The 25,917-nt window shown below is 36.8% G+C and overlaps 1 protein-coding gene across 2 annotated transcripts in view; it reads left to right on the top strand.

The window, feature by feature from the left end:
* Window positions 1-20,659, top strand: part of GRK7 (G protein-coupled receptor kinase 7) — a 41,889-nt gene extending 21,230 nt beyond the window's left edge. Inside the window, exons 4-5 of one of the 2 annotated variants that reach the window (XR_010833484.1) lie at window positions 4,194-13,114; window positions 17,519-20,659. Coding sequence is in view for 1 of the 2 variants with exons in the window: in XM_013181510.3 (XP_013036964.1) it covers window positions 4,194-4,536 (343 nt within the window). In the remaining variant the exon portion in view is untranslated. Of the gene's footprint in view, window positions 1-4,193 lie in introns of both variants that reach the window. The other variant, XM_013181510.3, reaches the window with a different exon arrangement.
* Window positions 20,660-25,917: the final 5,258 nt, after the last annotated feature.

Here is a 25,917-nt window from a genome sequence, read left to right as displayed (position 1 = left end):
ATAATAACAATGCTGTTTTACACAAAATGAGATTAGCTCTTCACTTTCTACGGAGTATTGAATTTTCTCTTTCACTTCTAGGAAGAGAGGTGGAAGTTGTTGAAGAGAATATGGAAATAAGGAGTGTTGCAATACTGCAGTAACCATCCCCACCCCAGACTACTCACAGGAGTTCTTTTCTTGGTGTTTTGTGGGGTTAGGTTCTATGCAGATCTGGGAGATGGGAGGAGCCCCATTTCTCATCCAGTTTCTTTCCTAGAGCTAAAGGATGTTCAAGTAGATGCCCACATCTATGCTAATGCAGACTGAATGCGGAGTCTCAGCCTGTATCACTTACTGGAATGATGTGGGCAAAAATCCAGATCTGCAATATGGATTTTCTGCCCTGCAGATACCTAACTTGCAAGGCTGTGTCATTGGCTTCCTGATTAAGAGACCATCTTCTTTACTCAATTGCTTTTAAAAAGTCTTGTAGAGGATACTGGTCTTCCTGACTCATCCCAGGAAGAAAAGAGTATTGGGCACACGTTGGTATAAAACAAAATGGTTTTTGGGATTTCGGTGGTGGCTTTGGGTTGATGAAGACTGATGGATGTGTCCCTGACTTAGCAATTTCAAGTAACCATTCAATAATAACATAATTGGAAAGCTAAGTATTTTAATATTTAACTTGTAATATCTCTGATCCCTGTGATCGTGTGTGTGTATATGTATGAATCATTTAGTGCATTTCTAGTGAGACAGATTGGGGATCTACATTTGCAGTAGAGACAAAATAAAAGATATGTAACCAAAATGTAATAAAAGAATAGGAAAATGGTAGTAACTGTCTTTAGAATACACCAAGATTTTAATCATCTATGCATGTAAGCATATGATCAGATTCTTTTCCAACCTAGAGATGGTATAGACACAGGGACTTAATAAAAATACATAGATAATCTACTGAATTTATATTTCATTACAACATGGAACAGTTTTGCAAAATTTTAGTCACACGTTTGTCTGAAAGAATTAACTTTAATGAAATGTAATGATATATCATTAATATACGTATTCTCATTATCCTAGGGCTAAATGAAGAACACTACTGTTTGTGCCTGAGTTTTCCCAACAACTCTGCAAAGCTGCAGGAAATACTATGCAGAGGATTTTTGATAGAAAATTTGTGTTATTTTAATATGTTCTAAAAGCTCATTTAAAATAAATTTTATACAAGAACAGAGCATTCTATTTGACAACTCAGCATGCTTTGCAGATGTTTAGTCTTAAAGCGTTTGGTGAAGTAAAAAAAATCAGAATAGGGGAAAATGAAATTTAGATATTCTGAGAAGTTGGGCCAAGTTAATTCAACAACTCTGAAGCAAAAACAGCAACTAATTAATCACTTAAAATAACCACATTCCCTTTGCTGAACTACAATTATTCGGCCTGCTTACTGTTGCATTATTTCTCAGCAATGGGAGAAACGTATACAGAGAAGTCATTGCACAGGTTAATTTTTGATTTTCTGCCTTTTAAAAATATTCTTACTGTTACGTGTTGTACTTAGAGAAGGAAAACGATGGGATGTATAGCAGGCCTGAGCATGACAGAGGAAAAGCCTTTATGTACCTCTTAAACAGGGAGAGATACTATTCAGGACAGCTCATCCTTATGTAAAGATTAGCACTGTAATTCTACTAAGGACAACAAGACCTTGGGTTATCTACATAAGTGCCTGTTGCATAAGTTAAAGCTGCTCAAGGACAGCTTTAATTTGTACACCCGACCTTTTAAAATACTCTACTTTTTTTATTGAAGACTTAATGTCATTGGTTAACTCGGGAAATAATGTAACCATTTTTCTCCACTCCAGCTTTTTTGGGATTGGCATCTTTGAAGCCCACATCTTCCTCCGTGTACAGTGATTTTCTGTTTTTGTGGGGGATACAAAATCGGCAGAGTTGAGATGAGCTCATTTGGTTTTTCTATATAAGTCATGTAAACACGCAATTCACACAGTAAGGGCTCAAGTTCAACTCGAGCTAGTTGGAAGATGCCTCCGTTGGTTCCAGTAGATGGCGTTCCTGTAGCTTTATGTTTTCAAACTTTTTATGTTTCTGGTGGTGTCAGAAAATACATCAGGAGGAAAAACACCACAGCAGTCCATTCTGGAGCACTCCCCAGCTTGTAGTGCTTTTTGGTTTGTGATACAGAAAGGAAAAGCAAAATAAAGTGAATTTTTTGCAAGTGTATCTCCCCATCGAATTGTCAGCACTACTAGCTCACTGGTGTCACAGGGCACTAATTAATTTGAGCAGCAACTCGAATGCACCTCAAGCTAACAGCAAATGTAAATAAATCTCAACAGGCTGGAGGGCTGCACAAGTACTTGGTATTATCACTGGCTAGTTAAGCCAAAAGATGATTTTGCAAGGATATTTGTATTTGATCTATATATACAGGTCACAATCTCTTTTGGCTTAACCTACAGTTGAATAATTATGTTCATATAGCTCTTTTGGGTTGAAAATGTCATTTCTTCCTTGTGCAGGGTGCCTTGATGGCAGTATCTGTCATTCTTCATGCTATGATTTAGCATCTCAGTCATGGTGGCATGCAGTTGTTAGTGGCTGCTGGTGACTTGCTCAGAGGAAGCGGGCAGCAGAAGGGCAAAATGATGATTTTCTAACAAGGGAGCTGAAAAAGGCAGCTGGTAGTTCCATCTCAGCTGTGCCTGGTTATAAGCAGGGCATGTCAGGACAGCTTGTGAGGAACTGGCAGTAGTGGCAAGCTGTTCTGTTTACCTGGTCTTAAAGATTCTCTGTAGATGTGCAGATGTACTACTTCTACATGGTGCTGCTATACATTTGTAAAGATAAAAAAACAAAGGCCTGTATTACATTTTGTTCATAGAACATTGTCTAGAAAGGTATCAGTGCTTACACTTCACCAAGTATATGATTTTATAAGAAAATGGAGAAAGAAAATGGCAACGTGTTAGCAACTATAGATTGCTGAGGTAGAAAAAAAATACAAATGAGTTTACATTACCATTTTCAAGACCAGTGCACTCATAAGTACGGAAAAAAAAAAAAAGAAATCATAGATGTAAAAAAAAAAATGCAGTGGTCCTCCATTTTCTTCTGTTAAGTAGCATTCAAAATGCAAACTTTGTATGCCTTGATGCTAGAGTTGCATTACAGGCAGGACGCAGTTCTAAAGCTGCAGTCCTTTGTCATGCTTTAATGAGCATACGTTTGGGGTTCAGATTACCCTTAAAATATCCTACAAGCCTTTCTATACAATGAAAGCCTTTCTATACAATGAAAGAATTCACTGTTTCTGTTAAAGCAGAAGTCCTGCTTGAGGCCTGTAGTTGTTCTTCTTAAAGTGCACTTAAAGTACATATGTACAATGTTTTTAGTCTTTTCTGGATTTTATTCTTGAGTTTTAAACCTATTGAGAAAGGACCATGTTTGTGACAGAGGTGCACGTAGTTGTTTTAATGCCATAATTTATGAACACCTTTGCTCATGTATAAGAAGTAGTTCACTTGAATGAACAGACTCACTAAAGCTGTGACTGTTTATTAGAGCTACATAACCGGGTTTTGCAGAATAGTTACATGATGTAAATGCGTAGCTGCTCTGAATTAAGCTAAAACCACAAATATCATTTGTCAACAGTTTCCTATTCAGACCATTGTTCCTCAGAGTCAATCCCTAGATGTATTAACCCAGTGTACGCCAGTCTAGCATTTACTAGATATTCTTACCTCATTAATATAGAGCCAACCACTGGACTTTCATTGTTGAACAGTAAATCCAACACTTCCCTTCCCCATCCTTCTATCTCTTTAGTTCTGGTTAAAGTGTATCTTTGGATGTGGGTATTTTGGTGCACTTCCAGAAGCAGCACTGTGACTCCTGCACGGCACCTTGCCCAGACTAATTTACCCTGAGATGCAGAGTAATGAATAATGGGATCAGGATGTTTTTTGCTTCTCAGATGTGCTTATATTGTGCAATGCAACATTCTCTGAATATGCCTGAGCTATCTGAATGGGATTGCGTGGCACTATATATATACTTATATATATAAATATATATCCTTAATTTAAAATATTCTCGTATATACAACACAGAGACACCTGTATCTGCCTGAGAGCAAAACATTGCAGTGATTAACAATCTTTTGCTTTATTGCAGAAATGAAGATGATGACCCAAGAAAACATAGCTTCTTCAAAACAATAAATTTCCACAGGCTAGAGGCAAATCTTATTGACCCTCCATTTGTGCCAGATCCATCTGTTGTCTATGCCAAAGATGTTGCAGACATTGCTGACTTCTCTGAAGTACGAGGAATTGAGTTTGATGACAAAGATAAGAAGTTCTTCAAAAAGTTTGCGACAGGTGCTGTCCCTATACCCTGGCAGGAAGAAATTATTGAAACTGGACTGTTTGAAGAACTGAACGATCCCAACAGAGTAGATTCTGGGGGTTATGCAAATGGCGGTGAAGCTAAGTCAGGAGTTTGTTTGTTGTTATAAATTAACACTAACAAATTAACAAAAAGAGTAGAAACCACGTCAGAACTTTCCATATTCTGACACAGTTTCAGAAACTCAGTGCATCTGTTTAAGAAGAACCAATCAGTGTAATATGACATTGACAGGCTATGTAGACCACCAGCTTTATAGACTATATTATTTTCCTTTGCTTTAGCAAAGGGGATATTTTTGTTTTATTGGAAACTTACCAAAATGAAGAACCATATTTCTCTAAAAACACTTAAAATGATAGAAATTCTGACATACCAAAAGCAATAATAGAGTGAAGAGGCAACCCCTTTTGAAAATGACTGACTGTTCCATTTTGGATACAATCGTTTATTGGTTTTCTTTCTATTTTCTTGTTATTTGTACTAATGTTTTCTCTTTGTTGTAAAGTTTTCAGGACAGATTTTTTAATTTTCAAGGAATATTCTCAGTTAGACAATGGAGCTCATATACCATGTCAAACTTGGAATCTTACTGCCTAGCCAGTCTGTCTGTTGTTTTTTTAATTTCTGATAGTTTTTGAATGGTTTGGTTGTCATAAAATGTAAAAGAAGGCTCTACAGATCACTAGGAAATGAGACTGCCAGGATCAAACTCTTCTTAAAGCTGATTTTAACAAAGTGAAGATAAGATTGCACCAATTTAATTGAATAAAGCATCTATTTATTATTATTATTGTTTTAAGTTGTAATACCATATACAAAGAAAATGTATTTATAAGTGAATACACATTCTTTTTGACAATCAATTTCAACCTTTTTCAGGTTTCCTGATAGTATTTCTGTATTTTGGTGATAAATTAAACTGTAAATAGACTAAAGCAATTTGTAACTGGCTTTTTACAATAAATATATTTTAGTATAATATTCATTCAGTCACAAATACAAAATATATTCACCAAGTTGACACCTACAACGGTTCATTGTTTCTCGTGCAGATTTTGATGCATCTGTTTGATTTTTCAATTTTATGACAACCTAAATTGAATTAATTAGAAGCATTTTTGCAAATACTTGCTACTGTTGAATTGTATTACTTGTGAGGTGCATCCTACTGATTATCTCTGGTAAGAAGAAAATAGGTGTTAGTTTTTTGTAGCAACTTCTAAAAGTGATTCTGTATGTTGTTTACTGTCATCAGTCTAGCCATAGTTTCTGCTGACTAAAGTAGAAGTTGAAACTGCTCTGGTCATTGGAGTCCTGGAGGCTGCTTATACCATTTTCTATTTTTCATATAGCAAACCTTCTCCTGAACTCAAAGATTTATTTTATATAGACACTGGAATTGAACTCCCACATCTGTTTTAAAATGGGAGTAACAATAGATATGCTGGCTTCTATAATCATCATATCTATAATGCAACACATAGCTTTAGAGATTATTTATAATCTAATAGCTCATCCCAAATGGTGCAATAATCAAAAACTCTTTAGTTTTAAATATTTTAAGTGCTTTAGTCACAGCTAAGTAATATGTTGGTAATGCATTATGTTGTTCTTCATTTTCTGTAGAAAGAACTAAGTATGAAAAGAATTGTTCTTTTTTTTCTTTTAAATTTGCTTTTTCAGTGTCTTATATACTTAATTTTCAAGTGAAAAATCATGAAAAAGGGTGTTACTTAGGATTAGTGGATAATTCTGTTCATGAATTGTTATGAGGATATAATTGTCTGCATTTTGAGGAGACTTTCTGACAAATAGTTTAAATCAGCATAAGCTGAATTCTGACTTGGGCTTTTAATTGAGAAGGATGATCGTGAAAAAATGTGAAAAGCAGAGGAGGTTGAGAGGAAGGATAGGATAGCCTTGTGGTTCTATCAGGGATTTAGGAGAGTGCTTCCACTGCTGGCATCCAGTGATTTTCTCCTTGCTTCTGTCTGTAAAAAGCTCTTACAGAGTGGTATTAGGCTAATATATTTATTCGTATAAGAATCAGACAGAAAACTTGATCATTTATGTATTTCAACATCAAAAACAAAAACTTACTACTGATAGGAAAGGCCTAATAGTGCTAGTAACATCAAGCAGCAAGCTTTTGACCTGAATTGGTGCACCTCTCAAATCTGTACAGATGCCACTTCACAAATCCTCTAAGGCCATAAACCAGTAGTGCGAATCTGCTGTAGTTTTTCTAGTGCATAACTGTTTTGTTTTTTTCCATAGATGCATGTTTCCATATGGAAAGAGGTATGTATGGACAGAACCAGAATGTAATGTGATGTTTAAGTCATATATCCTCTATGATACCAGCTGTTGTAAGTCTGGGATTTTCAAAATGTATTACAACACTGAGGTTTGTGAATTCAGGATATCATGTGTGCATAACGTTGTTATTTAGTTTTAGAAATGTTATAGTGTCAATAAATCCCAGCAGCATGTGTATCAGTGAGATATTGTAATGTTAAGCGTTCTGTAAATCATTCGAAGAAGCACATCAGTAGTCTGATAATGCACAGTTTGGCACAGTGTATTACAGAAAAAATGTGTCAGATTGACATTATTGGTTTTAATTTTCTAAAATTCTCTATTTCAGAACACAAACAATTAGTATTTGCACCGTGAAGAGGTAGAACAGAGCAAAGGTTATAAATGTATTTCTGTTAGCATTTTCAATGCATCTTTTAAAATTTAATTTCAGCTTTTTTTTTTAAAAGACTCTTTGAAATGCATAGTTCTTTTCTTCTTCCTGCCACTGTAAAATTCCTTGTTATGCTTTCAGGAGCAAAGTTACTTTTAACATCCTGCTTCACCTTAACAAACCAAAGCCAGCAATCCTAAAAGATTTACGCCTATGATGAATTATGTTATCGAAGCCTATTATTCTACTTACATGAGTAAACTAAAAATGTATGTACAATTGTGCAGGATCAGGGCCTAAGTCTAAAGTATTTATCAAGTAAGTTTATGATAGAAATGTAGATAGGTGTTTATGATAGAAAATGGGGGATGAAGTTGTGGGAGGAGAATAATTTTGTGCTTGTGAGATACTTAAGTTCTTGTGGCAAAAGAAAATTATGTGCTCTGAAACCACTTTTTTTCTTTTCTTCTGGCTGTCTCCCTTTTTTGTCCTCTGCCAGTTTTGTGGCGCCACACTTGCCTGCCTCTTTTTCAGGCAGATAAAATGCATTCAAGTGTTAATACAATCTAAAAACCTAAATTGTGAACTGTATTGGATTAAATGCCATCCATGAAAGGCTACTGAGTACCCTGGCCACTTTGTAGTGATTGTCTTTACAGAGCTTTACAGGAGAAATGATGCTGTCTTTCCTGCCTTGTTTTACTTAATACTACTATTAGAACTACTTGATAAATTTAGCAGAAGTAGGCTGAAATATGAGGTTCTTAACAGCTTGAAATCTGTTTGTCTAAGAATATCTTTTAAAGTACCCTAGCCAACACTGAAGAAAGGCTGCTGGCACAGAGAGGATATAAAAGGAAAAGCTTTCCATTGTATCCCAAGTCCAAACTTCCTTTGATACCATTCCTGTTACCCTTACCATTACTCCACTGATCTTACTGAGCACAAAGAGGCAAAACGAGTTTTAGTATTAACCTAATGAAATCATTGTCTGTAGAGATTATTTATCAGTGTCAATAAAGCTCTAGCTGTATACCTTAGGTTGTAAAGGCATGGGCTCAACTAGTCAATAAGCACCTTGTGTTGCAGCAAGTAGTTTGCTTTTCTGTGCCAGTATGAAATGGATTTAATAATTGGAACCTGCATGCAATTTCCAGGCCCTCTAGTAGCCCTCAGTATCAGGTAAGGCATCTTAACATAAAGTTAAGAGCCTGTTACCAAACCCAATATTTGAGATAGTGACATTTGAAGAAATAACTACTGAAAGAAAAATGGAGCTGAGCTGAGATTTCTAGTTAGAGCAGACACATGCATCTATGCAATATAGCCATAAAATGATGAGTGATTTTATATGCCTTTAATATCAGCATTCATTTTTAAGAAATAAAATGCTTGTAATACTGTATTGAGAATATTGTTGCTTTCACAGCTTTTAATGATATATATAACATTTTTCTGGTCTGGATATCCAGATCTACGATTAAGAGAAGAATGCTCATCTCATTTACATTAAAAAATATAAATTGCTTCTTTTATGCTATGATAATCACTTGTATCTTTTTGTCATTAGATTTTTAATATCAAAATATTTAAATTCCTTTATACAATAACCAGTTGTTAAGAATATTTTAATTATATGTAGTTTTTTTCCTCTATAATAGGCTTTAAATTAAGAATTGAGATCTTGGCAACTGTGGCTCATAGCACCACAGGATGATGAAGGTTTTACCATTTCTGATGGTATATTTTGTTGTTGCTGTTGTTGTTTTTGGTTTTGTTTTAACTATAAGAAAAGCATACTTTTTCCAGTGACAAACCCATCAATTTTGATATCTATGGATAGAAGAAATTACTGGCGTTTTATATGAGGAGACACATAACTTGTTATGGGTAAAGGTCATCTATGATCATTTCTTCTTAGAGAGTACATTTGAAACATTGCATTATGATAGCCTTAGGGAGCTTCATAGACACATTAAAGAATGCATGGACAGAAATTGAAAGCAAATTCAATTAAACATCTGATTTTTTTCTTTAAATTAGCCACTGCATTATTACAGTGAATAATTCCAAACCTAGTATCTCATTTAAAAAATAGACAGGCTCGGTGTTTGGGGAAATCATTGTTTGGTGTTTCTCTGACTTTTGTTTACTTAACTGTCTGAACCTGAGCAAAACTAGTATAAAATTCTTACCAGTTAGCCCTTTTCAGTTGCAAAATGTGACTAAATACTCGGTGTTCACAAGAGAAGAGAAGTCTCTTAGGCATCTCTTGTCTTTGAAAGAGGAAGGGCAAGACCACGGGGGGTGTCACTGTGTCTCTTACAGTGCAAGTACCCGCTTCCATGGCAAGAGTGCAGATAGCTGGTGACATCTTGGTGAAGTACCATTCCCACCATTCTTGAGTTCATTTCCTTTATATGGCATGGTATATTGTTCTTACATGCATCGCTTCATCTGTATCCTCTTCTCTTGCCTACACAAAGCAAGCGCAGTTCTGAGTGAAGCCACCAACTTTCAGGGAAGCTTCATGTTAATTCTCTAGGTTGAACAGACAAAAAGTGCCATAAAGAATAGCTGTCAACAGCAGTTCAGTCAGTCTACTTCAACTGGTGAAAGGCTTTGGGGGGAAAAAAAAGCACAGGAAATAAAATGAGTCTCTTTGAAAGGGCTTCTATATATTTTATGTCATTGGAAAAGCAATAGAACTCTTTGGGGCAGCTGCGGTGGTTAATTTCTCCCTTTCCTGTTGACTGAGTGCAAGCACAATCAGTTCTAGTAGTTATTTTGTCCTGTTTGTGGTCTTTATGCATGCTTTTCAGTGCCTGAATGTTGTTAGTAGGCCAGTTTCTTTTAAGTGTTTTGCATTTTGATTAATGTACACCAACGGTGTGCTATTAGTGTTTGGTTTAAGGGGACTGAAAAGTTTCCTTCTTATTCAGTACACAAACATTACTTGAAGCTAAACATAACTAATTAATTTTGATGTGTTTTATCAGAGATGATCTTTACCAAAGCTACATGTTGGCCTGTATGATTCATTCAGGTTGTTCTGACAGCTGTATTTAACAGGGTGGAAAGATACAGCAAGACTGAATCACACGCTGTATGCGTATCCTTATGATGGGAGTTCCTCATGATGAATGTTTCTGTGATTCATGTTTTTATAAAGAATGCCAAAGGGATGACTGTGGATGTATCAGTTGTCATAACTTGTAGTTCAGTTAACAATAGTGGAGTAACTGTTTAAAAAAAACAGCTATTGTACAGGAATGTTCAGTTAGGTTTGCTTTGCAAGACTTCATGGAAACATGACATAGGACGTGCTAGACGTGTCTCGTGATTTTTGAATTGCTGGGGTGAAAGGTCCACTGCAAGTACGAGCAGATTTGTTGTTGAACAATCCTGTCAGCAAACATTCACACAGAAATACTGGCTATTCTGAATACCTCTGGAACGATGAAAGCTTTCTTTTAACTACATTGCTAGCCTGCAGTGCTTAGCTACATGTCCCTCTATGAAAATATATTGACGCAACTACTAGATAAATCGTTCCAATATCCTGGGCTTCTTAGGAAGACACAGAGCAGAGTCTGATCACCATGGTGGTTGTTTCTGAGGGCTTGAGCCTGCTTCTGGTGTCATCAGTGTGCAGTTTGTAAGTGGTTTCAGGAATATGAAAGTGCAGAGAAATAAGATGGGAAAAAAGTCATGTTGCATGATGCACTGGGTCAGCTCAGGCAGACTGTTAGGAAATACTTGTCCAGATAAAATGACTGTGGAGCTATACCTTGATATTTCTATGATCAGTGTGGAACTGGTGGGATAATGTCTGCAACAGTACCAAATGGGGAGACCCGTAGAGCATTCCTGTTTGTGTATACTTCTTGTGTGAAGGAATTAAGTTCGTAGTAAGAAGTATGGGTAATTTTTATAATTAACAGTAATAGTTACATCATGTTCATCAAGAACAACCAGCACTAATTATCAGTCCAGCCTGTTCCTCTGTAGTAAGCTGGAGACATATGCCTAATTTGTAAACAAGCCCAAAAGAATTTTGTTTCTATTCTCAAAACATAATACTGACAGGATGCTGTGAACAACAGCAGGAAACTCGCCATTGAGCTTATGCAGAAAGACATTGGATAGAACAGAAATGTCAAATATGGTGTCTGTTTTGTAAGTCTGTTTTATTCTTTCCTAATTATGCAAGAACTATGAAGCTGGTTTGACAGCAGTCATTAGGCAAAGAAGTTTATTCTGACGAATACAGGGAATCTTCCTTTTTGTTGTTTTGAAGGTATCTATTTCCTCCCTTCCTCCAGACTGACTTCTGTTCTATCACCCATTAACATTTCTTTGTTAATGCATTTCTGGAGACAGATATGAGACTATTTTTCACCACAAAACCATGGTGAAGTTGGTTTAAAAAAACAAACACAGAGACACCTTGAAAATGTAATGAGAGATCAACAATTAACTGTTTGGACTGATGTCCAAAAAGATGTAAAATATGACATCAACATACATTGAGGCTATATATATACATATATAGGCTATAGTTTACGGAGTATTGTCCTAAGCAGAAAAATAATAAGGGGCTAGTTTTACCTCCCATCAGTTCCTTAGGACAATTACTTGCCTGCAAATAAACTGTAGCAGTGGTACGAGCTATTTAAATGAGCATCCACATAGAAATAAATATTCATCCTAATTTTAAGTAAGGTTTGAGGAGACCGATTTAATTATCCTTCTGCCTAGAGTAAAGGCAGAGATTTAAGTCTGGGTGTTTGATTAAGACAGGCTAGCTGTGTTTCCAAGACCACATATAAGTATGTAAACTTTTGATTGCCCTTGCTAACATACTGAAAGTGAAAAATGATGGTGCTGAAATCTGGAACCCAGCATCAAACTAACGAGCTGTCAGAGCACACTTGCACAAAAGTATTAAAGTTTAAGGTAAAGCATTAAAAAGTACGAACTCTGAGGGGTTGTGAAAAGGTTGTGTAATTATTAGATATTTATAGATCTATTGATACTCAGATCTGGTTTTATTTAATAAATAGTGCAAGCAGCAATATTCTCATCACTTTTAAAAAAAAATAAATTTGTGTTTTAAAGTCCTGATATTTAGAAAAATAATGCAACTTAAATGTGGGCAGCTATTTTCTATAGCTGTATTGAACAACTGCATCTTTTCATGCTATGTAGAAGAAGAAATTCCAAAGTATGTTCTGTATTAAATGGTAAAGACAATTCATATGCTGCTCAAATAATCTGTTAATGATACGTTGTCTGTCATTCTAAGAATCAGTAGTTCATCATGCTTTCCTCTCAGTGGACGAGATCCCATAATGAGAATTTGCTGTTAAATCAAGCAGTAGATAAGTATTCAAATACCAGCTTTTCTGAATTTCCCGCAGGTCATTTTTCTCATTTTTACAGCTCTGTGGTGAACACGTTTTTGTTTCCCTCCCCATCTCTCTCTGTCAATACTGAATCAAACCATTTTCTTTTTGATGTCACTGAAAATGTGGTGACAGATGCTGGATGAAAAGGCCTCTTAATTCATGAATTCAAGCTGATCTGCTGCCCATGAGAACTAAAACCAAACATGTACTCTTATATTCAGTCTTACTTCGGACTCTTATGTTACCCAAGTTCTAAGCAGGGAAAGGAATAAAGAAATGGATAATGTCTTTATAATTTTCCATATGCCTTGTACAGAGAATAGTGGATCAAGTGTTTTAAACAAAGGAAGGAAGGAAACTTTGATTTCCTGCCAAGAGATTGAAACCTCCTGATCTCTTACCGAGCTAGCTTATTTGGCTGCCAACAAGCAGTTTCCTCGTCTTAAGCAGCTCCTTTTCATCTGGGACCCTAACAGCAGTGAGGGAAGCAGACTGCAGAATGGCACCACTGTAAGAATTTGATCAACGTATGGATTGATTCACTTCCAAATGTAAATACGGACCAGCAAACACACAGCATTGTAGGTTTGGGGTATTCTCAGCTGGTTTATTACCAACTTTTACTTTTTTTTTTCTCTTAAGTAGATAAAAGTTGCTGATTTTGTGAATGTTGATCTCGTACCACACAGTAACTATTTAACCACTTTTACTGTTGAATTAAATGACTCTGATTTTCAGAAGTCCTTATATTGCGTTCTTTTAAAAATATTGAGATTTACTGAATCTAAGCAACTGAACTCCTCCAAAGTGTTTTCTTGAAGAAGAAAAGCCAGATTAATTGAATGCATTAGTTCTCGGCCTTCCCCCAAAGCAGTGAATTAGTTATGATGCAGTTTACACTGTATCTTCAGGGTTCATGCTGGTGACTTCAGAGCAATCTCTAAGCAGAAGTGGACTATAAATCAAAGATACTTTAAGTTCTTAGATATTTTGCATGTGTTTGTTTCAGTGAGAAGGCAAAGATGTGTGGTAAAGTCTGAAGTCAAAGAAAGTCCATGTAGCTGTAATCCGTGACAGTATGACAAGATTTTTATGCTAATAAAGCCAAGAGCAGACGTGTGATTAAATTATCTTCTCTTTACCCCTTGCACATAAATTCTGTGCATCCCTTGAGCCTTTCGTCCCAATCACATTTATGCAAGACTAATTGAGAGATCAATCAGGTAAATGTACCTGTTTAGTCCCTAGCATAGAGCTGAAATAGAGGGAAAGTTTTTATTTTGAGAATTATAAATTAAAACAATAATGGAAATCATTATTTTTGAGGAGAGGAAGTTGTAATTAGTGAGCTTTATGAACAAACATCTTCAGTTTTTGTCTACTCTCCCTGAATCTCAGGTAGCTCCTCTGAGACCCTTGTTTTTTCTGGATAGACACAAGGATAATTTGTTATTCAGGGCCCCATGGAATAGCTGTTGCTCCAGACTATAAACTGTTATTCCAAAATGACCATAATCTTGACATTATCTGGAAAATAAACATTTTAATATCAATTTAAGACAGGATATACAGGGCTTTAAATCTTCATTTTAATCAGGAATGGCAGTAAATGCATTAATTGTGTTTTGTTCCTGCAATCTTCCGGTAAGGAAAAAAATAGAGTCATTCTGTAAAAGCTATTATTTTAAATGAACAATGAATATATATATTTTTTTTACAATAGCAAGAGAGGAAATGCTGTTTGAATCTTTTTAACAAGCTTGCAAATAGATTCTAATTTATAGTAAACCAGGTGAACAATCCTTTTTTATTTTTATTTTTTCCTTTATGTAGCTAGCAGACTGCATTTAAGGCTTGTACCAGCAGAACTGATAGAGAATGAAGAAACAATATTTCAGACTTTAACATATATCTTTGGGTCACCCAGATGACATGAAAATAGATAGACCATTCAAAAGAAAATAATGTATTTTCCAACAATAATTGAAAAACATTTTTTAGCCTACAACCATAAGGCTAAAACCAGACCATCTAACTGTACACTAAGTTAACTGCAATGAACTTTGTGTATTCATCTCTAGAAGGATGATTTACCTACCAATTTCTTAGTTGCTTAATGTATGATTTAAAGATTATTGCATAGTCCTTTGTACAGTTTTTTTTTCTAGTGAAAACATATTATTGTCATCTTAAATGGCTTTTATTTCATATAAACAAGGAAAGCAATAGGGAGGGTGACAGAGGGAGAAAAAAAGACACTTGAACAGCTTGAGAGCACAATATTCGTGCTCAGTAGAACTCAATTAAAAAATCTTTTTATTACAAGAGTCTTTGTGGGCACAGATGCTTATCTGTATAATTCTAAGTGATACCCTACGGATTTCTTGAAGGCTATTCTGCTGCTTCAAGTTCAGACAGCAGCATTTTTGTTTACTTTGTGCTTAATGTCAACCCTTTTTGGAGCAGGGGAAAGTTTTATGAAAGAGAAAGTTAGAAAAAAACATTTGTAACTGTGCAGTAGGAATTGCGTTTAGGATTGCACGTACCCTTAAGAAAAAAATAGTCCCTCTTCTTATTTGAGCAACAGCTATGAGCTCTAGTAAAGGAATACTTCATGTTTCCAGGTGCCAAAAGGATTTATTCTGAAAAAAAATGTTTAAAAACAAGACAAGATGTATACTGAACCCAGCACTACTGGACTGGAGAAAAAAAAAAAAGAGTAATATGAAAGGAGGATTATTTTTAATTAATTGGAATCTTAATCAGCTAATTATCTGTAGAAACTGATTTATTATGTACGATTTGACCTAAAAGAAGTGGAAATCATATGTCTAGGAAACAGCAGAGCATGCATGTCAGGATTTTATCTTTATTGGTATTACAAAAGCAAAGTTAGAATACAAGAGATTCTTTTTTTTTTTTTTTTTGTCTCCAGAGTTGATAATCATATCATAAATAACAGGGAAAGTTTCTGTACGACTGAAAAACAATGGAGATCATGTTTGACTATTTAGAAGCTATCTGTTGTCAGGAATTTATCTTCTGGATTTAGATTTTAGGTGACCCTTACTGATCTTTTTCTGCTATTAAACTGTGTTGTTGAAGAACTCAAATAATAGAGGACGTACTAAAACAGAATAGAGAAAACTATCTGAAGAATTATGGCTAAATTAATTTCAGGAATTAATCTTCTCTTGTCAGTAATATATATAATCATATATATCATGTTATACACATGAATACATATTATATGCATAATGTAATATACATATAATATATAATACATATAACATATAATATTATATGTATATATAATTATATAATATATAATATAATTATATGTATATATAATATAATAATTTGCAAAAAAATTCCTGCCTGCTGTGCCTTACTGGATAAATCCCTCTACTCAATTTTGCCTCCCGTTGGAGCAACTTTCAGCAGCCTCCTAATCTGTATGGAATTTACAGAGCTCCCTATTCAGTTCCTAGAGAAACATCCTAAGTCTGGGTCTGAGCCTTTTCCCTGCTGTAAGCAAACCATTTTATTCATTTTAGCTTTCCTGCCCATTGGTCCCTGCTTGCTGTGCCTCTGCCTGCCCTCCCCACCCTCTGCACCAGAGCTGCTTCTCCAGGCATCTCTGTGTCCTCAGAAGGCTGCAATAAGAATAAGAGAAAAGGTAGTCAAAGGTGGTGGTCTGCCACTCTGCTCCCTTCAGATGCTCTGCTCCATTTAGATAAAATACACACTTAGAATCTATGCATAAGCCAGAAACAAATGAATAAATTAAATGCAATCTGTGCCCCATTTTAATTAACACTTTAGTGTTATTGTTGCACCTGTATTTTAATCACAGGATAAGAAATCTGTATGAAATGTAATTAAAATGTAAAGATGATGATAAAAATAACAGAATACTCACAGTTTTGTAAATAAATACCATGCAGAAAATTAAAATTATATAATGATTTTTGCAGCAAGACAAAATTTGCAAAGGTCATGCCTGAGAATTGCAGTGAAGACACAAAATCAGCTTTTGTGTTTTAATTCTAAAAAATGGCAGTAATGGCAAAACCTGAATCTGACTGACTTCCCCCAAATCTAGAATTTTTTAAGTCTGTGTTCAAGAATAAAATTTAAGAATAATTGACTGTTCTTTTGCAGCATAAACGATTCATCCACTGAGCTTCCAATTTGTGGCTTTATTTGTCTTCTGGTTTATTTAAGGCTATGTATATGTAGATCAGCATATGTAGCTAAGATGGACCGGCTTTCTTAATGATTAAATGAAGAGGCCTAATTTAATATAAAAATTTAAACTAAGCCTTTTTCTAAGAATGCTTTAAAATACAGAACATGTATATGCAAGACATTATAGCTGCCCTACCTAGACTTCACTGTGGGTATTGATGTAGTGACTTAAGTTACCAACAAAGATCTGGTCTCTCTGAGATCGTCTCAACCACTTGAAAATTACCGAAGGGGAGAGAACAGGTATAATTGTATTTCAAGGTCAAACTTAAGACAGATGTTGAGTAGTTCCTGTTGTAGTTGTATTTGAACACTGGGAAATATATAATGAATCCCAGAAATCTGCTGTGCAGCACACGTGACGTTAAGAACGTGAATTCATTGCCAGTTGTCCTCCAAAACACCCTATGCAAATACAATTTCCTCTTCTGTGACTACAGTGTTTAAAATGTGATTAACGCTGTATTTTTCTGCTATAGATACACAACAGGGCAACAACAGTCATTCCTCTCTACTGTTGGTGTTAATAACCTTATTCTATGTGCCAAATTTCAGTAGTCCAACTTGACATGAAGTGCTAGCATAGTGGCTTTACAGCAGCCTTGAAACTATAGTCATGTTCAATGCAGTAGCAACTATGTTCAGTGTAAGTTTAAATACTAAGAACCAGTCTTTATAGCACATGCAACCTGCAGTTCCTTCATCAGCTTCATAAATTGTCCTCCTCCACACAGAGAAAGACTGCACTGTGATTTGTACAAGAAATCAGAACCAGGATGACTGTAAGTACATTGCTTTATTTGGATTATGGCATTATTTAAAAAAAAATAAAAATCCATTTCTATGCTCCCAAATTTGTTAACAAATAGATCTCACATATAATCAATATGTCTTGGACTGAATGTTATAATATGCAATTACGTTTGCACAAAGCTATGCAGATGGGCTTCTATTATAAATTACCTTCTCTTCTGTTAGCAAACAGTTTAGCAAATAAATAAAAAATGAAGATTGATGGTATTATAAGAACAAAGTACCCATTACAATTACAGCAGGATAAAATTGCCAAAAAAAAAAAAAAGTGTAGGATATTTCAGTTGTTTTTTTTAATACTCATTTTTTTTGTAGTTAAAGATTTATTTTCTCATAGGCTCTGTGACTAAAACAGACTACATTTTGACAGTTTTTTTTTTTACACTCTTCAGTGGGCTAAACTCCTGTTCCTCCTACTCAAAAACTATTCCTGTATGGGAAGTATCCCAGGAGGTGGCATGGGGGAACAGAATGGGGAGAAGACACAGCAGTTTTACTTACATGAGCACTTGAGCCTGGATTTTTCTTGTTTTTAATCTGAAGTATAAATGTGCAAAAAACTTTCTCTGAGCCACTATGTATTTAAAACCCTGTATTTTACCATCATCTGGTAGAAACCACTGCTGCTCTTAGAGTATATAGAGAACAGCTAGAGGTCACATTTTAAGTATGTTTTACTTTCAAAAGATTGTGTCTGGTAGTAGGAGGCAAAACGAATGTTTTTAAATTGCATTATGGTTAGGAGAGAAGGAATGCCTGTCATATGTGTGGGTTCTAAAGTGAGAGAAATTGCAAAATAAAATTTAGAAATAATTTTAAAACTTCATTGGCAGCCCTTGTGGGAAAATCCAGTAGCTTTTACTGGGAATTAAACCTGTAGGAGCCTGCAGAATCAAATGAGCATAGAGATCTTAGTAGTTTTGATCCTCTTTTATATTATTTCTATAAAATTTGTTTATAAAACTGTATTATAGATGACAAAGTGTATCTACTGCTCTTTCAAAGCTACACAGCTACTTAAAAACCAAAATAATCAGTTGCAAGGAGGTTATGATTTTGTTTAAAATTATTTAATAATTTTCTGTAAGGCTAGTGTAATCTTACAAAAAGGCTGTAAAAAGTCAGACCAAAAATAGAGTAATGGTGGAATTCCCACACAGTTAGACTGGTTAAAAAAAGAAAAAAAAAAGCTGACAATGATTTTCCATTTTCAAAAGTTCTCTTTTTTTCAAACTTCCTCTTGCATAATCATATAAATAAACAGACTGATTGCGTAGCATCAACGTTAACATCATCTCAGTCTAGAAGTCTTGTGACTTTGTGTGGGCACTCCATGACTGTACTTGCTATAGGCGTACTCCCGATGATTGAATCAATCAACAACAGATGGATGCAGGACACTACTGAAAAAATGCTGAGCATCTTCATTATCTTTTATGGTTAATGAGAGATGAAAGTGGTTAGCCTTTTAACAAATCTAGCTCTCATGGAGTGGGAGAAATATTTACAAAGAGTTAGTAAATAACCTCAAATTAATACATTAGTCAAGAGCTGTTCCTATATACCAGCTGGTTAAATATTTTTTAGTTCAGTTTGATGCAGCCATCGCATATAATGCATACTATTTTGATTAGGAAATAAAATGAAACATACCCTGAATAAGTAGGTTATAATATATTTCTTATCAGTTAAAGGAATACTACAGGGCAATGGTTTATATAATACAGTGAACTTTCTGCTAAACGATACATAAAAGCTAGCTTGCTCTATTTTTTTAGCTAATGTATGCTCAGAAGGACTAATAATAGGCCTTATGAATCACAAGCATTCATTAAGCCAACAGATGTTTTAAAAACACAACAGTTGAGATCTAGACTGTTTGAAGTGAACATGTAAATGAACATGTTTAAAAAATACTGAATCCTTTAAAAATATTACAGTAATATGCTACTAAATATTTAAGATCCTTTATTCTATGCAAAACCAGTTTTAATTACTGGATTAGTTGAAACATCTTTCAAGACCAAACTTAAACACATCTTCTTGGTTTTGAAATGAATTTGGAATGCTTCACTCCCTCATGATTGTCCCCAGGGAAAACGGGACAGTCTCACCCATGTTTGTTTCCTTAGGAAGGCACAGTTTAGGCATATGATTTGGTTTTCAATAAAGAGATGTTTTTTACTTAGTTATCCAGCTGGCTTGATACGGATACAATTAAATCAAGCGATTTGTTCAGGATCACTAAGTGAATCGGTGACTTGACTGGGAGAAGAAAATTGGACTGGGAAAACTGAAAATACCAGTTCCCATCGCAGAAGTTTCTCAGTAGCACTTAAGTAAATTAGAGGGGTAGCATTGTGTTTCACAGTCATCTGCACAAACCACCAGCATTGTATAGACTAAATTTACATCAGTAGAGAACTGTAGACACAGAAGGAAAACTGAATGAAAAAACAATTAACATTTTCATGTGACAGATATCTAAACAGATGTTAAATGAAAATCTGTCTTCCAAAGCTATTCAGTTTTGTAGGTATCACTTTTAGGGGAAAAGTTCAGCTGTGTCATGAACCTTTCGTGTTTATCTTTAGCTATTTATTTTACCAACCTATATGAACTGTAATTCTAGGATTTTTCTAATTTACAGACATTCAAAGTTCCTTTTTTTAAAAAAAAAAAAATTATTTATCTTTTCCTATTTTTGACAACTTACAGATTTGTCAGTGTTATCATGAGACTGTCACATTGGTATGATACCACCATTTTTAATGATAAGGTTAATTAATGCGCATGGCTTTTGCCTTTTGCATGCATAGATTACTGATCAGAATAATAAGTTGTCATCTTCAGTGATGACAGAAGGCAATCAGACATGCACATGGGCTCACAATTAGCATCACAACCTTTGCAGATAGTGTTTAGTGGTAGTAAATGCATAGTGAAATTTAGCATTTTCTAATTTAGTTTCAGGGGCAGGACATGAATGCACTGCAGTGAGGACAGAGACTCCTGCAATTGCTTTCTACCGTCTCCTTTCTTCCAGATCATACCTCACTTCTCCAGGCCTCTCATTCCCTCTAGCATCAATTTTTCACAAGTTCTTCATCTTTCTGGAGTCTTCATTTCAGCCTCCGTCTCCTGGCTTAGCCAATGCTGGCTTTCTCCTTGGATTGCTGCCTGAGTCCCCTGCTGAACTCAGGATGTGGTTCTGCCAATCTAATTGTGGGCTGCTACTGAAAGGGGTAGTCCCATTCCTCCGACTGTCTCCCCTGGTCTCCCTTGTGAGCTGAGTCAGGGAACTATACTTGTATGATTAGTTTTTTTTCAGGTCAGCTTTCTGAATCAGGTCATCATGGGGCAAAGCGAACACCAGTGCTAAAAATCATAGCCAGTGTGGGAGAGGACAGCAGAGTAGAGAGAGAACGGACCACCTTTTAGCAGCACAATTAACATGAGTTTCATCGTTAAACTCCATTTTCAGCCCCAGACTACTCACCCTGCCTTTCCTGTATTTCATCCCCCAACATTAGCCCCTCCTTCTACTGCTTTTCCACTTGTCCTTGCCCTTTCTGCTTCTGTCGCAGTTATGCATCAGCTAATGCCAGCCATCTCACCCAGCTGCTTTTTCTGCCTCAGTCCTTGTACTTCCCCGGTCTCCTGCAGGAGAGACTGGACCTTGTCAGTAACAGTGTCTCACTCAATTACCACTGACAAAGTATTAGCTAAAAATGGGAGAAAAAATGCTTCAGCAATTAAGAAAGATACCTTATTATTATAAACTTTTCTCAAACCAGCTTTAAGAAGCTCTTTTATTTATCCATGAAAAATAAGAAATTGAATTCTGACTGCTTGTGTTATAAAAGGGACAAAAGGCCTAATAGTTACGGAGTGAAATTCCTACAAATTGAGCTTTCCTCATTTCAAGCCCTTTGTATTAAAAATAAGCAGTGAAATAATTTTCAACAATAGTTAGAGGCTTTTTTTCCTACTGTAAACAAATGCTGGCCAAAAGTCTCCTCTGCGTAATGCAAGTCAACTCCCATTGACTTAACAGGAGTTGTTGCATTATATACGAGAGCAGAATCTTGTCTCTGTGAATAAAGGAGTTTTTTCAAGAGTGAGGGGGCTCTCCACAATGAATGTATTTTTACCAGCCCTTTCTGATTCACTGGCAAACTACCAAACATAAGAACTGTTTCTGTAGTTTTTTTACTCTCACAATGACAGACATTTTCTTTATCATTTTTAGTGGGAAGTCCTTTGTGTTTTTTTTTTTCCTCATTAAAATGTGTTTTATGTTTCTTGGTATTTTGTACAATGAACTAGAATATTTCTCAGTCAAAATATTTTTGAAGATGGTCCTCCCAAGTTTATCAAATATCTTCTAGCCCCAGTTTTAAACTAGCTAAGGATAAACAAACAGATTTGGGTCTAACTTAAGGGTACATCTCTTGCAGTTTGAAAGCTGCTTTGGAACTAAGCTGGACAGACCCCTGTGGAAGTTACAGGGAGCTATCCCAAATGATTCCAGCATTGTGTCTTGGTGTGGTATACCCTAGACACACAACTAGAAAAGAAGTAGGCAGCTTTATAGTCATCAGGAATCATCCAATGGACCTTTAGCAACATGAAATAAATTTATCTTGTGCTAAAGAACTGCCCTCTGTAGAGTTTTCTGGACCATAAACTATAGCAGTCTTGCTTTCTATTGTATTTTATTTTCATCCCAGAGCTGTGCTTGACAATTAAAAAAAGAACTTGGCAGATATCTTTCTAAAATTAATATTTTAAAAGTTTGGATTTTTTTTGTCATTTTACATTTTCAACATCATCACATTAAAGAAAATACATTATTTTATTGATAGTAAGTCAAGGTGGTTTTCTTCACATTGCACTTTTGAAAATACACACTACTAATTAAACTGCTACAAAGATCAGACGTGTAGATAAAACTGCCTCTCCAGAGAAATAGGAAATAGTAATGAGACAAACCGTAAGGCAGTAAGTGCAAACTGTAAGAGCAGATAAGATAAAGGGAGCCCAAACTTGATGATCAATCTCTAGATGTCCATATTCACAACAACCAGAGTTACTTGTTTGTTTCTCTCTGTGGAACCCAAACAAAACTTTCAGTAAGCATCTGACTAAACAAGGGCAAAAACTCAGTGGACTGTAGAGACCATTGGTCTTGCTCTCTGGTCAGTGTTTGCAAGTGCCTGATAATGCTTCTGACCTAGAATGTTGCATTGCAGTGGGATTTGATATTAAGGAAAGCGTTGCTGCTTAGCCGCACACAACTGGATTTCTTCAAAAGCTGAATTAAAACCTGCCTTGAAAATGGATATCTAATCTCATGTTTAAAGCCCAAGCAAAGGTATACCCAGTATCTCTCCTGATATAAACTATTTCAATATTTAATTGCCCTCACGGTCAGGAAATGTCAACATTAGGTTTGTCTAGCTACAGGTTCCAACAAATTGGTACCCTTCTGCCTTTGTCAGCAAGGTTGAAGAGGTCAGACTATCAAGATTTATTTTCTGTATATAAACACCTATTCAAAGAAATCAAGTCCCTTGTCAGTTTTTTTTCTTTCAAAAGTTGAATAGGTTGAAACGCGTACGCTTTGTATTGTACAGGCTTGTTTTCTGCTCCCTGGATCATTTTTCAGTACTCTTTGAACTACTGCTAATATTTCCATTTTTCTCCTAGTATAAATATCAGAAGTGGATGCAGGTTTTTGTAGTGTTTCTTCACCAATGTGTGCGCAGAGACCTTCTTTCTAGAAGACAACTTTTTATATGCACTAGATTGCATTAGTTCTTTTTGCCACAGCACTGCTTGTGCTTTGCTGAACCAGTGATTCTTCCAAGTCTTTATTTGAGCCACTGCTTTTGTAGCCATACTCTTCTCATCCCTTACACATCCCTTATCTGTAAAAATAGTCTTTCCTCCTTACTTATTACCACACTGATCTTTCTATTCCTTCTAAACATTACCTCCAACGGCTTTACGTGACCATCTAGACTACTAACACGAAATACTAGCTGAGGAATCAGCATCCTAAAGGATGCCACTAGAAACGCATCAGCTCGTTGACATCTTAGCAGTGACAATTGCATTTTGAAATGTCAGTGAGCCAGTTTTTAGGCCAGTTATTCCTCCATAAATCAGGTGTTTTGAATCAAAATGTCTGGTGGCACCATACCAATGGCTTGGAGAAATCCAAGTTTAAAATGGAAGAAGTGCAATTAGTTTTATCAGCAGAGTGTTTAATTATTTAAAAATAAAGATCTCTGTTCCTACTTGTCAGGGCCCTGAGGGCACTAACAGGCATTGATTGCCCTGGCCAGTCTCACCAGGCCCTCGCCCCATGGCCCAGGCACCCTGTTTCACTCAGCCCGGTGCCACCAGAAGGGTGCTGGTCTCCAGCCCTGCCTGTGCCTGTGCCAGATGTGGGCCCTGCTGCTCTGGTCTCTGACCACGGGACTGCTGCTGAAGACCTACCTCGTTGCTGCAGGCTTGCCTGTCCTCTGGGCTCTTGGCTGTTCCCTGGGCCTACCCTGCTGCCTTTCCCCAGCCTCAGGGGGCCCTGTGGCTGCCGGCCCCTGAGGGCTGCTGGCCTGTGCTGCACCCTGCCCCTGCTTGTGCAAAGGGTAACGTAAGTCTGGAAGGGACGTAGGCTATCAGGTGCTGCCCCTGTGATTGCAGCTAGCTGTACAGCAGACTGTGCTATTGCCAGTCCTTATATTTTATTAAGGAAGACTGGAGCATGGATTGACCTTTCCATTATTTCACCTGTGTCTAACTAATGGGTTTGTATTTCCATGAGTCAAAATACTTACCCTTTTGCATCTCAGGAACTGTTTGATTTTTGATGGGAATAAGGACCCATCAAGGAGGGCTGGGCTCTGTGAGACTGTTTTGGAAACTGGACTGTAACAGCTATTAGAGTCAAACTAACCTCTGAACTCAGTGGAGCAGAGCACAAAAGGCTTCCTGGTTTTTGTGGGCATACCAAAGAGTTGTGGTGGTTGCTGGATGTTAGTTGCTCTAACATTTAGTTTACATTTTCTGTAATGTTCTGTAAATATGAATATATGCAAATGTTGATATTTCAGCATGATCGTTCTTTTGAGGCAACCTGATTTTCTACTTGTATTAACTCCCCCATCTTTGTATCTAGTAAGCTTTAATGTCATTGAGTCAATATGGTGCCCCATCCAAAAAATATTACTATAGGCACATTTTGCTGACATACTGTTCCTTAAAGAGTGCAGGATACCCCTTTGAATAAACTGTGACAAGTAATTCAGCAAAGCAGTCACTGTAATGAAATGACATTCAGTCTTCTGCTTGGTGACATTTAAAGGAACAAAGAAATATGGGGATGACGTTTTTGGCCTTAAAAGGAATATATTAGCTGATTGGTGTGGCATACGGTAAGTAGTGAGTGATATATTATTTTTCTGCTGTTGTTTTACAGCAAATGGAGTTATTTAGAGGATGTACTGTAACAGAAGAAAAGGGAACATTGTAGTCTGACAGGAGCCAAATGGGTTTATTCTGTTTTATGCTTCATATTTACAGCTTTCTAGCATGAATGTCACTGCAAACATTATAAAGATTTAATGTAACCATGCTGATAATTCTTAAGACATCACTTACAGTGTTGCACGTACATTTTAAGGATGTTATCTTAGCTTTTTCACTCAGGTTTGATCACTGGTGGATCAACCGGCTATTTTAAGAGCTGCTTTGATGCAGCAGCCCTCCCGTTAAGTGATTTTTTCAAAGCCCCCAACTAGTGTTCCGTTATTTACTGACCGATTGCTGTTTAAGAGAGAAGGGGTTGGGGCTGCCCCTCGAGGGCTGCTGGGACTGCGGGTGGGCAGCGGCTGGCAAGGAGAGGGGCCAGGGGGACGAGCGGCAGCCCCCAGAGGAGATGGGGTCTGCTCCTGCCATTCCACGGCAGATGGGGAACGCTTTTTGTGCTTGTTGGGCTTCGACCCCTAGGAGCGTGGCACCAAATGCATTTCTGAGGGTAAAGAAGCCCCGTTATCGACACATCTGGTATATTTTTTAGCACTCCCGCTTGCCCCCAGCAGCGCGGCGAGCCGCGCCCCACACGGCACCTGTGGCCCGCCTCCCCCGACATGGCGCCGGCTCCACACGCGGCCGAGCGGCGCCCGCGCTCCCCCCCCGCCCCCTCGTCCCTCCGCGCTCGGCCCAGGCGGGGCCGCGTTCTCCAGCGGCCGCCAGGGGGCGCGGGCGAGCGGCGGCCGGGGATTGGCGGCGGGGCGGCGGCGGGGCCCGCCTC

This window comes from Anser cygnoides, chromosome 9, assembly GCF_040182565.1.
Source record: "Anser cygnoides isolate HZ-2024a breed goose chromosome 9, Taihu_goose_T2T_genome, whole genome shotgun sequence".
Lineage (NCBI taxonomy): Eukaryota > Metazoa > Chordata > Aves > Anseriformes > Anatidae > Anser > Anser cygnoides.
Note: the sequence above shows the minus strand (reverse complement) of the source record. Positions and strands in the feature narration are given on the sequence as shown.